The 15,944-nt window shown below is 43.3% G+C and overlaps 1 protein-coding gene across 2 annotated transcripts in view; it reads left to right on the top strand.

Moving 5' to 3' along the window:
* Positions 1-15,944, top strand: part of NLK (nemo like kinase) — a 321,229-nt gene that overhangs the window by 228,210 nt on the left and 77,075 nt on the right. For both annotated transcript variants that reach the window (XM_077480512.1, XM_077480513.1), the window contains exon 5: positions 13,655-13,740. In XM_077480512.1, the coding sequence (XP_077336638.1) occupies positions 13,655-13,740 (86 nt within the window). The remainder of the gene's footprint in view (positions 1-13,654; positions 13,741-15,944) is intronic.

The following is a 15,944-nucleotide window of genomic DNA, read 5'->3' as shown; positions in this document are numbered from 1 at the left end:
GCACAAGGATTACAAAAGCATGGGGTGGTTCACACACAAAAAACAAGATTGCTTTTTGCTCTGGCAAACCAATCCTTCAATGTCTGCAAGCATGAAGTCACAGGACTTGCCCTTGATACTAACCTAGTTTTTTTGATATTTTAATTTCTCAGCTGCTGCTGCTTTTTGAAAAACTGATTCCTTTTTTTATTTTTTGGTCATCACTGTTGGGCCCCATAGGGGTGCACCAAGCTTCTTCCACCAGTTTAGGTGACTCAGGCAGACCATTATCCAAACTTGTGGTCTAAAGGTTAGGTTCCACCCTTTCCTGTCAAGGCACACACTGCTAAATCTGACTGCTTCTTGATCTTTTGGGCGTCAAGCACATTTTTACAGATTTGCAAGGCTACCCCCTGGTCTTTTGTTTTTCATAAGGTTACAAGATATTTAGGCCTCATATTATGCCGCCTTCAGGCATTGGGTCTTGAAGAAGGCTCTTGAACTGCATGCTGTCTCTAACTTTCATTTTTTTTTTCTGTTCAGTTTTGGCCTTTGTTGCTATGTTGAACTGCTTTTGAACAAGGAGAATATACATTTTTTTCACTCACTGTAAATTCTTTTTCTTGGAGTCCATTGGGGGACACAGGTCCTTCCATCTGTGGTTATTTTCAAGCTCTTAGTACTACTTTGCTACAAAACTGAAGCATAATGATTATGGACAGGACTATGCTGTACTGGCTAACTTTTTGTGTGTCCATTTTCCCCGTAGATGGCAGTATAGCAGGACAGTCCTGTTCATGGCCGTGGTGAGGCTTCAAACTTTAGCTATATTAACATGGCCTAAAGTTTTGACTTTTAGTTATACTTTTGAGGCCAAGTATACTTTTCTGGGTTGGTGCGCTCCATTGCCATCGCTTTGAATGGCATTATTTGAATCATTAAGGCAACACACATGCTCTGCAAAAACAAAGTCAAGTGTGTTTTTTGCTGTGATTAAGTTCAATTGCAGTCCGTTGAAAATAAGTTTGACCTTAAGATGGCTGTAAACCACAGTCATGAAATTTGGACTAAGTGCATATATCTGTGTTTACTTGTCTCTCTCCAAAGCTTGAAGTGTCGTTTCTCTCTGGTGTTTTTTTCCTCTGTTAGCATGAGTCAGTTCTGAGAAGTTTTCCAACACGTGAGCTAAAATTTGTGATCGGGAGGGAGATGAGCACAAAGCTTGTCTATTCAGAATACAGCTCTGCATGTTCTGTCATTCCTTTGCCTATGTGTGTGGGGAGGGGGGATTCCCTTTCCTCCAACCAGCTCTTGCAGTGTCTCAGAACTATAATGGCAGTTATCCACTTCCTTCTCTGTACTACTCACAGATGCATAAGGATTGTATCACTGTGAAGGGTTTTAGGTAAGAGAAGACTGCAATTAGAGGAACTGCAGTCAGCTCACATAATTTGTAATAAAAACATCTTTGCCATTCTAAAGCTTCCTTCCAAACATTGTGCATATTATTTTATATATACTGTGATTCTATACTTGCCAAATAAGCTGCAGAAATCTCCCTCTACTGAGTCTAGGTGCAACCATTTTAACTGTGGACAGCTGAAGCTGCTGCCTGTTTACTTCCTGGATTTACAGAACTGCACACCTCCAGCTCTGCAGCTCTCATTGGTCCTCTTATGACTCGCCCCCTCCCCTTCCTGGTGAACTCACGAGAGTTAGAGGAAGAAGCTGTGCATGATATCGTAAGCCTAGGCTTTTTACCAGACAAACAGGAATTGGGCTGTATAAGGTATTTACTGGCAGAATAAAAATGTCTTACTATCCAAAGTTAAAACAAGGGCAGCATGCAAAGGTTAGGCCTGTTTCGCACAAGCTTCAGCTTGTATAAAAGAGGTATGAACAGCAAGCTTTGACAAAGCATTTGCAAAGCTTTCAGCAAGCTGCTTTAAAGGTTTTAAAGTACCATCCAGCTCCAGTTTGTAAATGTTGAACACAGATCCTAGTGGGATTGCTGATTGCCACTTTAAATAACTTGCTACCAGGCTTCAGCACTTCTTGAAGCCTGTTGAAAGCCTGCTAGCAGCTTGCTTAAAGTGGAAATCGGCACTCCCATTAGGATCTGTGTTCAGCATTTGCAAACTGGAGCAGAATGGTACTTTAAAGAGAAAAAGTTGAATGAAATGTCTTATAAAAATCCTCTTCTTCAAACTGTTAAGCATTATAATGTTAGACCAGATCACACACAACCCAGGGAAGCCTTTTTTTTTTTTCATTAAACATGTATTGTTTATTGAACATTATTGCAGAGAGTACAATCACAGTGGCAAATACCGAACAATCAAAAGGTGTTGCGTCATAACCATAACAGTAAATAAAGAAACATTTCTCCGTTGCAGTAGACAGTATGGATCACAGTCAAGCAAAGTCATAGCACAGACATGTCATTTACTTCAACATTACATCAAAGTTCCTGATTACACGTGGCAGCCTCTTGCAACCATCTATCCCAAATTTTATTGTATTTAGCTGGGCATCCCCTATTTTTATATATGAATTTTTTATATGGGAGCGTGAAATTAACTTCCCGTTTCCAGTCCTCCACCCTGGGCGGAAGTGGTCTCATCCACTGTCTAGCTATCACTTTTCGAGCAGAAAACAAGGTTTCCTGCAGGAAGGTTTTGGTAAATTTGTCCAATACGTCGGGGAATATCCCTAGGAGACAGGGTTTGGGGTCGAGGGCCAAGGGTGAGCCCATAACATCATGTAGAAAGGATACTACTTGTTTCCAAAGTTCCTGCAGTTGGGGGCAAGACCAGATAAGGTGGAAGAATGTCCCAGTCTCAACAGTACATATCGGGCAGAACACAGATTGATTCGTATTATATTTGGCGGTCCTAAGGGGGGTGAGGTATGCTCTGTGCACTATGTAAATTTGAGAAAGCCTGTCTTGGAGCCTAGGGGACACCAGCTTGCACGTCTCCAGAGCCTCCTCCCATTCCTCGTCTGTCAGCTCACCTACATCACCCTCCCAGCGGGACTTTAGAGCATATGCCAGTCTCGCCGAGATGGGGGCCGCAAGCATACCATAGAAGCACGAGATAAGCTTTTTGGGATCAGTATCCTTCACTATGGCGACAATAGGGTTGGGAGCAGGCTGAGGCAATGACTGCGGAAATTGTGCCCTAAGTGCATGCTGAACCTGAAGGTACTGAAATAGCATAGTGTTTGGGATACCAAATTCCTCCTGCAGCGTCTGGAACGTTTTAATAGTGCCATGGTGAAAAAGGTGATGCATGTAGTATATTCCCCTCGATACCCATACCTGAACACTCTGGATCTTTTGAAGTTCTGGCAATTGTTTGTTATGCCAGAGTGGTGTATAGTCATTTGGTGACATAACATTTAATTTAGTGGATGCCAGATCCCAAATCCTTATGTAGTGAAAAAGCATGGAGTGTTTACCTGGCTCTAGTGTAGAGCTCCCAACCCCCGTCGAGACAGCAGCTATCGGATCATCTGCAATTTGTGCCCAGGTGGGGCAGAGAAGGGTAAGAAACTGTTGTTTATCAGTCTTGTCCACATGAAAAAGTTGACAGTTGTGAGGCAGCATAGTAGTGATTTAGATCTGGAAGGGCCATACCCCCCATATCAGCCGGGCTTTTCAAAGCCTGCCAAGCAAGCTTGTGCCTATTATTCCCCCATACAAAGGGCCTAAGAAGACTTTCAAGGGATTTAAAATATTTTAACGGTAAGTATACCGGGGCGTGCCACAACACATACAGTATTTTAGGTAATAAAACCATTTTAATAAGATTAACGCGCCCCCAAACCCCAAGGGGGAGACGAGACCAGGCTTGAATCTTGGTGCGCACTAGGGAGAATAAAGGGTCTATATTCAGTGCAATATAATCTGCCGGAGTCCTAGAGATATTTACACCCAGATATTTAATAGTTCCCACTCGCTGAAGAGGCAGACTGGCCTGAGATTCTGACTGTGGAAAACTGTCAATAGGTAAGATTTGGGATTTTTCCCAGTTTATACGAAGACCGGAAAAGCTACCAAACCACTCTATCATGTGCAGGGCCTTTGCGAGGGAAGGGCCAGAGTCTGCCAAGTATAACAGCGTGTCATCAGCGTATTGACTGATTTTCTCCGTTAGTTGACCCACCGTCAGCCCCCTGATCTCAGGGTTTGTACGGATCGACACCGCTAAAGGTTCTGCAGCCAAGGCATAAAGTAGTGGGGACAGTGGGCATCCCTGCCTGGTACCCTACTGAGGTCAAACGCCCGGGAGGACCACCCATTTGCCACCACCCTGGCCGTTGGGTGATAATACAAGAGCTTCACCCACCGGATAAAGTTAGGGCCAAAGCCGTATCCTTCGAGACACCTCCACAAATATCCCCATTCCACAGAGTCAAATGCCTTAGCCGTGTCAAGTGACACCACCACCCGCTCACCCACCGCCTCATGTGTTGCCTGTAGATTAATATAGAGCCTGCGTAGATTGAACGACGTGTTCCGACCCAGCATAAAGCCCGCCTGATCAGCCTGAATCAGGGTAAGGATCACTCCGTTCAATCGAGTAGCAAGTAGCTTAGCTAAAATCTTAATATCTACCTGTAATAGGGAGATTGGGCGGTAGGATTCTGGGAAACCTGGATCTTTTCCAGGCTTGGGTATCAAAACTATCGTTGCCTCCCTCATGGATGGAGGCAGTGTCAGTGTATCAAAAAGACTCCCGTAGAGGGCGAGAAGCCGAGGCGCCAGTATTTCTTGGTAACGGGAATAAAATTCAATGGGAAGACCATCTGACCCCGGTGACTTGGATCTTGCAAATTCCGCAATAGCACACACTATTTCATCGGTGGTCAGGGGAGCCTCCAAAGCCTGCACCTGTTCCTCAGTGACTTGGGGGAGGGAAACCTGAGCTAGAAAGCTGTCCATCGGAGTGGTGTCGTCGGATACTGTAGTGGTGTATAAGTCCGCAAAAAAGTCCCGAAATCTAGCCGTTACCTCAGAAGGGTCCGTGATCATTGTATCTTCTTGTCCACGCAAAGAGATAACAATCGGGGGTCTGTCTTCCTTATGCACTAAGTATGCTAGCAACTTACCAGCTCTTTCCCCGGATTCTAAATATTTTTGTTTGGTAAAAAAAAGTTTCTGTCGAGCCTTGTCATGGTGCAGTTGGGAAACCACTCTCGACTGTAGTCTAAGTGCATCGGCGTTTGCCGTAGACGGGTCGTTTATGTAGGTGTGTTCCATGGAGCTCAAATCCGCCTCAGCCTCAGTAAAGGCAGTAGCCGAATCAGCCTTGAGCCTATTAATGTGGGTAGTCAGTACCGAACGAGCATGTAGTTTAAATGCATCCCACACGGCCTGAGCCAAGGCCGTGTGGTCATTGTCCTTAAAAAAATCGTATCCACTCCGCCTCAATTGTGTCATCTTCGGGTAATAATGTCAGCCAGAACGGATTTAACCGCCACGCCCGCGGAGGCCTACCCAGGGGTACGTCAAGCACTACAGAGTAGGGGCTGTGGTCCGAAAGCAGTCTGGGGCAAAACAATACTTCCCTGAGTCTGGGAATGAGTTGTTGAGATATTAATATAAAGTCAATACGTGATAGAGAACCATGTGTGGGTGAGAAGCATGAATACTCTTTCTTTTGAGGGAATTTGTGTCTCCAAGTGTCCACAAGATGAATGGTGGCCAAGAGCCTGGACAGCCTAGTGGTCCCAGCCTGCCCCACCATCAACTCGGGGGGTTTGAGCCTATCCAGGGAAGGATTAAGCGTAGTGTTAAAATCCCCCAGCCAGATGACAGGAACCGCCGGGTGTCTGGACATAAAAGACAGTCCCTCAACAACCAACGCCATGTTAAATGGAGGGGGGATATAAAAGGCCATAATAAGGTAGGGTTCCCCATACAATTTAGCATGTAGAAAAACAAACCTGCCCTGCGGGTCAGTAAGAACTTCGCAAAGTTCAAATTGGACAGACTTAGCTACAAGTACCGAAACCCCTCTCGAGTGAGACGTGTAGGTGGAATGAAATGCCCACCCAATCCAAGGGAGCTTAAGGGCCATCTGCAGTCCACCCTCCACATGTGTCTCAACCAACACCATCACCTCCGCCCTTTGCTTCTTGAGGAACGTGAAGGCTGCCGCGCGCTTAATTTTATCACGCAGGTCCCTCACGTTCCAGGTAAGAAATCGTATAGATGCCATATAGAGTCATATACAGTAATGAGTGCATTCAGCTTTCCCCCTAACAGCCCTCCTGTAAGCGCACCCCAATACAATTGTGCTTGATCGAGCCCAAACAGGGACTGCATGGTCAGTAGTTGTAAAAAACATTCGGCAAAAGCAACACATAGTCCAATTACGTACTCCAGCTTGTTCATAGTAATTTTCTGCATGTAAACCCAAACCAATCCACCCCCCTCCCCCCACCCTACCCTGCACCTACCCCAACTTGTGCGGGTATATTCCCTCAAAAACCAAACATGCCTGGCTGGGAAAACCAGTTTCATTGAATTAGAAAGAAAACCTAGAACAATAAATCTGAAAAAGGGTCGTGGCCACCGGTACCAGAAGGCCAGGTAAAGTAGAGCACCCTGCATAACAGCACACAGCGGTGACCCGTGTAGAGAGGCAAAAGTGTCCGTTGCTGTCCAGTCCCAGTGACCAACTCCCCCATGGCAATAAGAAGTCCCAGCAGACAATAGAGCAGTTTTCCGCTGCACCATGCAATTAGTCTGTAGGACTAACATGTCTCCCCTTGCTCCGGGAGAAAAAAGGAGAGAAAAACCCCCCCCCAAAATTGTTGAAATAAAACTAACAGGCATGTATTGCAGAAAAAGTCCCTCAATAGGGACACGAAGAAAAAAAGGAAAAAACTTGTTCCATGAACGTTGACACCAACAGCAGGCGTAAAAGTTCTTCCCCTATCAGTTCCAAAGTCGGAAAGTCCAGCATATCTCAAAGTAGAAAGGGCATAAAAGTATCGGACGCCACAGATGCAAGCATCCCAGCGATGCTGGAGCAGGATAAAGAGATCGGGTAACATGTCATATTTCCAGGACACCAGGGGAAAAGTAAAAAGGTTTTTAGCTCACCCGTCCCACAGGTTCTCAGACAGCTCTATCCTGAGGCGCTCTGCGTTCCAACCATGCTATGACCTCCCTGGGTTGTTCAAAGAAGAGTGCCCGGTCTCCGGCCTCCACCCTGAGGCGCGCTGGGAATAGCATAGAGTATTTCACTTGTTGTGCACGTAGCAATCTTTTGGCCTCCAGGAAACTCTGTCTGCGCTTCTGGACGTCCGCAGAAAAATCAGGAAAGATTGCAACTTTAGTATTGCCTACAGGGATGTTACCCTTTTCCCTAGCCATGCGCAGGGCAGCATCTCTATCCTTATAGTTCAGGAGCTTTGCAATGAAGGTGCGCGGAGGTGCACCTTGAGGTGGAGGCCTGGCAGGCATACGATGCGCGCGTTCAACCGCCAGCATGGGGGAAAAAGACTCTCGGCCATAGGTAGTTATCAGCAAGTGTTCTAGAAAAGTTGTGGGGTCTTTACCTTCAGCCCCTTCCGGAAGACCGATCAATCGGATGTTGCATCTGCGTATGCGATTTTCCATTTCGTCCTGCTTAGCAAGCAGGAGGTCTATTTGTTTCTGCATGTGGTCAGCATCATTTTGCAGTGGCGGGAGAGCGTCCTCCACATTGCTAATACGGGTCTCAGTTTCCCTCACCCGGTCACGCAGCTTCTGAAAATCCTGCCTTATTAAAGAGATGTCCATTTGCACTTCTTCAATTTGGGATGTAAGGGACGTGCGGCACAATGTAATGGCTTCAAGAAGCCTGTCCGTGTCTCCCGCTGCACGCGGCCCTCCCGTCTCCTCTGCGCCGCCATTTTCCTCCCCCTCCTCACTCACATGTCGGCGGTATTGAGACAGCCGCGCTGCCGCCGATCGCTGGGATTTCAAGGGAGACATGTCCACCGGGATGAAGGGAAGCCTTCCAGACGTGTTCAGGTAAGTATTTGTGCTGTGGTGTCACAGGATCAGCGTGGGAGACAGGATTACTCGGCAGAGCTCCGGAGACACACGTCCTACTCCATGCAAGGTCAGGCCACGCCCCCCTCCCAGGGAAGCCTTTTAATGCATTTCAGACCACCAGGGCTCTTAATTATAACCAACAACAAAGCTTGCTGTAAGCTCTGAAAATGCTTTGCAAAGCTTGCTGTTCACATGGCTCTTATAAAAAACTGAAGCCCGTGTGAAAGAGGTCTTAAAGCAGCCTTTATCTGCATGCCTTCTTGAGTCAGTTTTGTAGAAAAACAGAGAAGCTCAATCTTAAAGTGATTGTAAACCCCATTTCCTGAAATCTGATCTAAGCACATATATCTGTAGCGTTTACCTATATCTATCCAATACACTAAGTGCTATGTCTTTCTGCTTCTTCGTTCCTATGTTATGATCATCACTTCTGACACATTCTTCGACACACGAGATAAAAACGGCTGAAAAATTGGCGGGGAGGGAACTTGGAGATAAGCAGAGCGCTGTAATATTCACAGGACAGCTCTGCAAGTTTTTGTTCCTTTGCCTATTGGGGAAGGGGGGTGCCTTTCCTCCAATCAGCTCTCACAGTGTATGCCCAGACTCCACACCCACTGGAAACGAGATTTGTGACACGATGTGCACTTTCAGTATAGAAATCTGAAGACCCCACATATACAAGTAAAACGTATGTAGGAGGATTTGTTTAATTGCTGTGTATCATCTGAGACTGTTCACTCCACTCGATATATGTGAGGGTTTACATCCTCTTTAAATTCATTGTAACTTAAAGTGGGATTTCACTGTGGAAAAAAATATTAAAAGCCAGCAGCTACAAATACTACAGCTGCTGACTTTTAATAAATGGACACTCACCTGTCCCAGGGTCCAGCGATGCCGAGGCCGATCGATCTCTCGGCTGCTGCCGCCACCATTCTAGGTGAGGGAATCAGGAAGTGAAGCGCTGCGGCTTCACTTCCCGGTTCCCTACTGCGCATGCGCGAGTGGCGCAGCGCAATAGGAATTGTCCGCACTGTCTCTGGGACCCGTGTGTGTCCCAGCAGACAGTGCGCAGGGACAGGAAACAGCATAGACTCCCGTGGGAGTCTATGCCTAGAAATCGGTGTAAATACCCGTCTTTGACCGATATCTGCACCCCCCTCCCCCCTGAAAGGTGCCAATTGTGACACCGGAGGGGGGGAGGGTTCCGATCAGCGGAAGTTCCACTTTAGGGTGGAGCCCCGCTTTAAGTTTTAAATGTTTTCCAGCTGCTTGATTTGTCTGTAAAGCACACTAATCTTGTTCTATCTGAATTGACCAACCTCAATACCACTTTTTCAATTTTTAGTTCTACAAATACAGTGAGGGGAAAAAAGGGATTTGATCATGAACTGCTAATGCCCTTTTGCAAAACAGCTTCACTTTACCTTGATTTGTGTTTTATATAAATAGCCATTATTTGACTGAGCAGGGCTTTCAGCAGGCTTCTTAAAAGAATTTAATGGCTTTTAACCAATTTTATGTGCAAATTAAGGAAAAAAGTATGTGATCCCTTGCGGATTTTGTATGTTTGCCCACTGACAAATAAATGATCAGTCTATAAATTTAATAGCGGGTTTATTTTAACAGTGAGGCAAAATGCCGAAAAAAAATCCAGAAAAAAGCATTTAAAAAAAGTTATGAATTGATTTGAATTTTAATGAGTGAAATAAGTATTTGACCCCTTCCCAAAACATGATTTAGTACTTGGCAAAACCCTTGTTGGCAATCAGAGGTCAGACGTTTCTTGAAGTTAGCCACCAGGTTTGCACACATCTAAGGAGGGAATTTGTATCACTCCTCTTTGCAGGTCCTCTCCCAGTCATTAAGGTTTTGAGATCGACGTTTAACTCGAACCTTCAGCTCCCTCTACATATTTTCTATGCGATTAAGGTTTGAAAACTGGATAAGCCACGCCAGGACCTTAATGTGCTTCTTGAGCCACTTCTATGTTGCCTTGGCCGTGTGTTTTGGGTCATTGTCATGCTAAAATACCCATCCATGACCCTTTTCAATGCCCTGGCTGAGGGAAGGAAGTTCTCACCCAAGATTTAATGGTACATGACCCCATCCATCGTCCTTTTGATGTGGCGAAGTTGTCCTGTGCCCTTGGCAGAAAAACACCCCCAAATAATGTTTCTACCTCCATGTTTGATGGTGGGGATGGTGTTCTTGGGGTCATAGGCAACATTCTCCCTCCTCCAAACACGACATTCTTCCTCCTCCAAACACGACAAGTTGAGTTGATGCCAACAAGCTCGATTTTGGTCTCCTCTGACCAAAACACTTTCACCCAATTCTCCTCTGAATCATTCAGATGTTCATTAGCAAACTTCAGACGGGCCTGCTGTACATGTGCTTTCCTAAACAGGGGGACCCTGTGGGCACTGCAGGATTTCAGTCCTTCACAGCATAGTGTTACCAATTGTTTTCTTGGTGGCTATGGTCCCAGCTGCCTTGAGATCATTGACAATATTCTCTCATGTAGTTCTGGGCAAATTCCTCACCGTTCTCATGATCATTGAAACTCCACAAGGTGAGATCTTGCATGGAGCCCCAGACCGCGGGAGATTAAAAGTTATTTTGTGTTTCTTCTGTTTGCGAATAACTGTTGTCATCCTTTTTACCAAGCTGCTTGGTGGTGTTTTTTTTTAGCCCATTCCAGCCTTGTGTAGGTCTACGATCTTGTCCCTAACATCCTTGGACAGCTCCTTGGTCTTGGCCATGGTGGAGAGATTGCAATCTGATTCTGAGGGTGTTTTTATTTTTATTTTTTATTACAGGTGACAAGCTGAGATTAGGGGCACTCCTAATCTAAGCTCGTTATCTGTATAGAAAACACCTGAAAGACAAATCTTGCTGATAGGGGATCAAATACTTATTTCACTCATTAAAATGGAAATCAATTTATAACTTGAAATGTGTTTTTATGGATATTTTTGTTCTGTCTCTCGCTGTTAAAATAAACCTACCATTAAAATTATAGACTGATCATTTTTTGTCAGTGGGCAAACATACAAAATCAGCAGGGGATCGAATACTTTTTTCCTCACTCCTAGTCCCAGAAATATAAGGGTGTGAAAGGAGGGCTTCCGGAGACATTACTACTGTTCTCTGTTGTAAACCTTTTACTAACTTTTATTATTGGTCAGAGTTTCGTGTTTTACAAATGTCCTTTCAGCAAAGTCCTTTTTAAAATTCAGAATAAAAAGTTTGTCCGCTAACATAGAAAAGAAAATCTTGCATTTCTTAGAATATTTTCCCAGCTGAATAGTCGCATCTAGCTTGATGATCATCTCATTATTTTCCCTTTTGAGCTGTCTCACTTTTTGTACATAAAAGGATTTGAAGGTTCTTTCATTTTATCAAATATAAGTGCTGACTGCAAATCAAATGTCAAATGTTTCAAAACTTTTTGGATTCATTTGTGAAATTAAATGCCACTGTTAAAAATTTAAAAAAAAATTGCATTGGGAGATTAGTGATACTTGTTATTACATAGCACAGGGCTACTTTCTTTTCTGTGTATGAGTGCAGATCATCCCCAGGATTTCTATCCATTTACTACTTAATATATGGACACTTACTTGTCCAGGGAGCACACAATGTCGGCACCCCAGCTGATTTTTGGGTCGGCTGTCAGTTGCTGCCGCCACTGCTGTTTGTCCTAAGGGAAACTGGCAGTGAAGACTTTTGGCTCCCTACTGCTCATGTGCAAAGCGTGCTGCACTTTCTCACTGGCCCAGTGGCAGAGGAAACAGGAACGGGGCCCGAACTTCCGAGGGACAGCACTGTCTCCCGGAAGTGGGCAAGGAACAGGTATCCCTTCTCCCCCATGAAAGGTGGCAAATGTGGCACCCGAGGGGGGGAGGAAGCAGAAAGCGGTGGAGGCGATCGCGTCCACTCCCCTCACTGCCTGGATGCCGAGTGAGGGAAAGATGGCCCCCGGTTGGCTCCATAGCATTGGAGGGTGGAAGCGACATCAAACGTCACTTCCACCCAATGCTCTTAATCAGGGGAATTTTTTTGGTTTTGTTAACCACTCCAGCCCCGGAAGAATTGACCCCCTTTCCTGACCAGAGCACACTTTGTGAGTCGGCACTGCGTCTTTTTAACTGACAATTGCGCGGTCCTGCGACATGGCTCCCAAACAATTTTTTTTCCCCCACAAATAGAGCTTTCTTTTGGTGGTATTTGATCACCCCTGCGGTTTTTATTTTTTTGCGCTAAAAACAAAAAACCGTCAATTTTGAAAAAAACACATTATTTTTTACATTTTGCTATAATAAATATCCCCCAAAAATATATTTTAAAAAAACCTTTTTTCCCCGCAGTTTAGGCTTGTTTACATTAGCATCTCCCCATTCTTCCTCCCCATGAGGCGATCACGGGTATCTCCGTGGCGATCAAGTCTGCGGGACCCGTGACCCGACTGCATTTTAGCATAACTATGAGATCTGAGGTCTTTGACCCCAGATCTCATATTTATGAGGTCCTCTCATGCTTTTTTTTTTCTATTACAAGGGATGTTTACATTCCTTGTAATAGGAATAAAAGTGACCCAAACTTTTTTTTTTTTTAAAGGACAGTGTGAAAAAATAAAATAAGTTAAAAAAATAATTAATAGCGCCCCGTCCCGCCCAGCTTACACACAGAAGCAAACGCATACGTAAGTCGTGCCTGCATATGAAAACGGTGTTCAAACCACACGTGAGGCATGAGTGAGAGCAATAATTCTGGCACTAAACCTCCTCTGTAATGCTAAACATGTAAATTGTAGACTTTTTTTTTAAATGTCGCCTATGGAGATTTTTAAGGGTAAATGTTTGCCGCCATTCTATAATGGTGTAATTTTGAAGTTTGACATGTTAGGTATCATTTTACTCAATGTAACATTATCTTTCACAATATAAAAAATAATTGGGCTAACTTTACTGTTTTATTTTTTAAGTCAGTGTATTTTTTCCAAAAGAAAAGTGCGCTTGTAAGACCGCTGTAGAAATACGGTGTGACATAATGTATTGCAACGACTGCCATTTTATTCTCTAGGGTGTTAGAAAAAACATATATTGTTTGGGGGTTTGAAGTAATTTTCTAGCAAAAATAAATAGATTTTAACTTGTAAACACCAAGTCTGAAAAAAAAGGCCTGGTCCTTAATTGGTTAAATACCACCAAAAGAAGACTTAATTTGTGTTTAAAAATTATAAAAATTTCTATGGGTAGTGTTGAATGACCGCACAATTGTCAAAGTACGACAGTGCTGAATGCTGAAAATTGGCATGGGCATGAATTGGGTAAAAATTTCCTGTATGGTTGGAAAAAAAAAAAAAGCACCAGTTATGAAGCACAGTGATATGCTTACTGTGCTTCTCTCACCCTGCTAAAAGTACAGAACTGTTGCCGGTACCTTTTTGTGTTTTATATAGATTTTATTTTAGTAACTTGTGTATTTAGGTGGGATAAATCACGTGGGTCATTTAGTTCACACTTTCTCGACAAAAAAATTCACATATGCATGTTCATGTTGTTTTTCACAGCAATTCATTGAAATATGTTGTCTTTTTCATTCAATAAGGTCTGAAGTATTTACATTCGGCCGGTATTTTGCATCGAGACATTAAACCAGGGAATCTGCTCGTGAACAGCAACTGTGTGCTTAAGGTAGTGTCTGTATTTATTTTTTAAATATATCTGCTAAAAAAAAAAATGATATTCAATTGAGTCCAACTGCTGTTTCAGCTGAGAGTGAATGCTGATGGACTGAATCACTCATTGGATTCATTTCTCCCTGAAGTAGTTCCCAGCTTGGTCCTCTTAGCAGTCTTGAGTGCAGTGTCAGACCACTTTGTAATAACTGCCATATCCGCAGAGCTGAAAGTTGTGGTACAGAGGTTTAGCTCTGAAGTCCCTGCAAGATAAAAAAAAAAATGCCTTACAAAGTTTAAAGCAAATGTTAGGAAAATGGCTAAATACACCAATAGCATACATATATAGGAGTTGGTGTTTTTTAGGAAAACGGCTAAATACACCAATAGCATACATATATAGGAGTTGTTTTTTTTGTTTGTTTTTTGAGATCTGAACAGCTCTGCTCTACCTCACAGCCTTCTATAGAAGGACAGGGGAACTGAACTATCTCTGCTGCAATTTAATTTGCATATACAGGTTCCCTCCCCACCCTAAAACTGGAAAGTGAAAAGAGAAGCAGCACATTAAGCTTATATCTGCTTTACAGAGACTGAAGGGGGCTGATGCAAATCAAATTCAGGTACTCGTATTGCTTGCAGAAGAACACATTATGTATTAATGCAGAACTGTGTTAATTTGTGTCTTGTATATCTGCAATGACCTGATCTTTAAATATAAACTGTTTCTGATCTCACCCACATTTAAAAGACCTGAAAGTCTGTACTTTGTCAGTTCAGTAATGAGTGATGCCTTATTGTAAATCAACTGGGCCAGGGTTTTATTACATTTTTAATTGCAAGAACATTGTATGGACTATTATGTTTCACCTTAACTAGCCATCTACTCAAAGGCAAGTTAAGGTTCAGCCACCTCCATTAATCTTTTGTGGTTAACGCCATAAAGTGAGTGTTCATGATTGGCCTATGAAAAGAGGTAGGGAAGGACAGATACTTCAGACACTATTAGTGGGCGAAAATGGTTGCGTTCAGATAATGTAGTCCAATCTCCTTGATAAATCCATTTGAAAAATTCCTCTCTGAAAACAGGTGAACAAATAGAATGGGCAATCTATGACAACTGGGTTAATCCACAAAAGTTTTTCACTCTTCTGACCTTTAATAAGTAAAAAAAGATTACGATTATCTGCACACAAGCATGTAAATAAAGCTGCAAGCATGAAAAAAGCACTTGAATGGTATATGTGGGGGTCATTACAGTGAGGTGAGAGTTTACCCAGAAGGGATTCCCTGTGGTGTTTTCTACTAGCACGATTTTCAGCACTTACCAAGGTGTGATGTACAGGGCATGGCACAAATGAGTACACCCCAACAGATTTGTCAGAAAACATTTTCTTTCCTTTCAGAATAAACAGGTTCTATGGGACACTATACTACAAAATACTCCAACAAATGCAGGCTATTGGTTGCAACCAAGATTTGTTAATTTGTACACATAAACAAGTAGTTTTCCTAACAAATTAATTCAAAACTATTTTGCAAAAATGAATACACCCCAATGAAAGTCTTAGGAGCAAAGCTACATTTTAGACAAAAAAATCCTAATTGACAAGAATTCAACTACAGGAGAGTCTAAATATTCATTAAACAGGTGTCCAGCAGACAGTTGATTATAAAATGGTGTTGCTTAACAATACAAAAAAAACTCTTCCGATTTAATGCTTTCAGCAATGGTACCACATGGAGGAGAAATGTCACAAGGCCTCAGAGAGAACAAAATAATTTCTTTACACAAGAAAAGGGAATGCTACAAGAAGATTAGCAAACCTTTACTTAGTCAGAATACTGTAGCAAAAGTGATACAAAAATCTAACAAAGCTTGAACATCAACCATCTCAAAAAAAGGAAAACCGCCATGCAAGTTCACTACAGTTAGCTAAAAAAAAGTAGTAAGCCAAACTGTGGTGATTGTTTCCCATGACACAATATGGCGTACACTGCAGAGGAATGGCATGCATGGGTGTCGTCATGAAGGAAGCCTCTCCTAAAGCCCATGCTTAAAAAAAAAAAATTGCCAGGGCTCATGCTGGAAAGGACAACTGGGACTCTGTACTCTGGATTAATGAGACCAAGATAAATGTTTTTGGAACTGATGGCTTCAAAACTGTATGGCGTGGCAAAGGTGAGTACAAAGAAAAATGCGTAGTTCCTACAGTGAAA

Source organism: Lithobates pipiens, unplaced genomic scaffold, assembly GCF_037356315.1.
Source record: "Lithobates pipiens isolate NorthernLeopardFrog02 unplaced genomic scaffold, aLitPip1_a1.2 Scaffold_16, whole genome shotgun sequence".
Lineage (NCBI taxonomy): Eukaryota > Metazoa > Chordata > Amphibia > Anura > Ranidae > Lithobates > Lithobates pipiens.
This window is presented reverse-complemented; position numbering and strand designations above follow the sequence as displayed.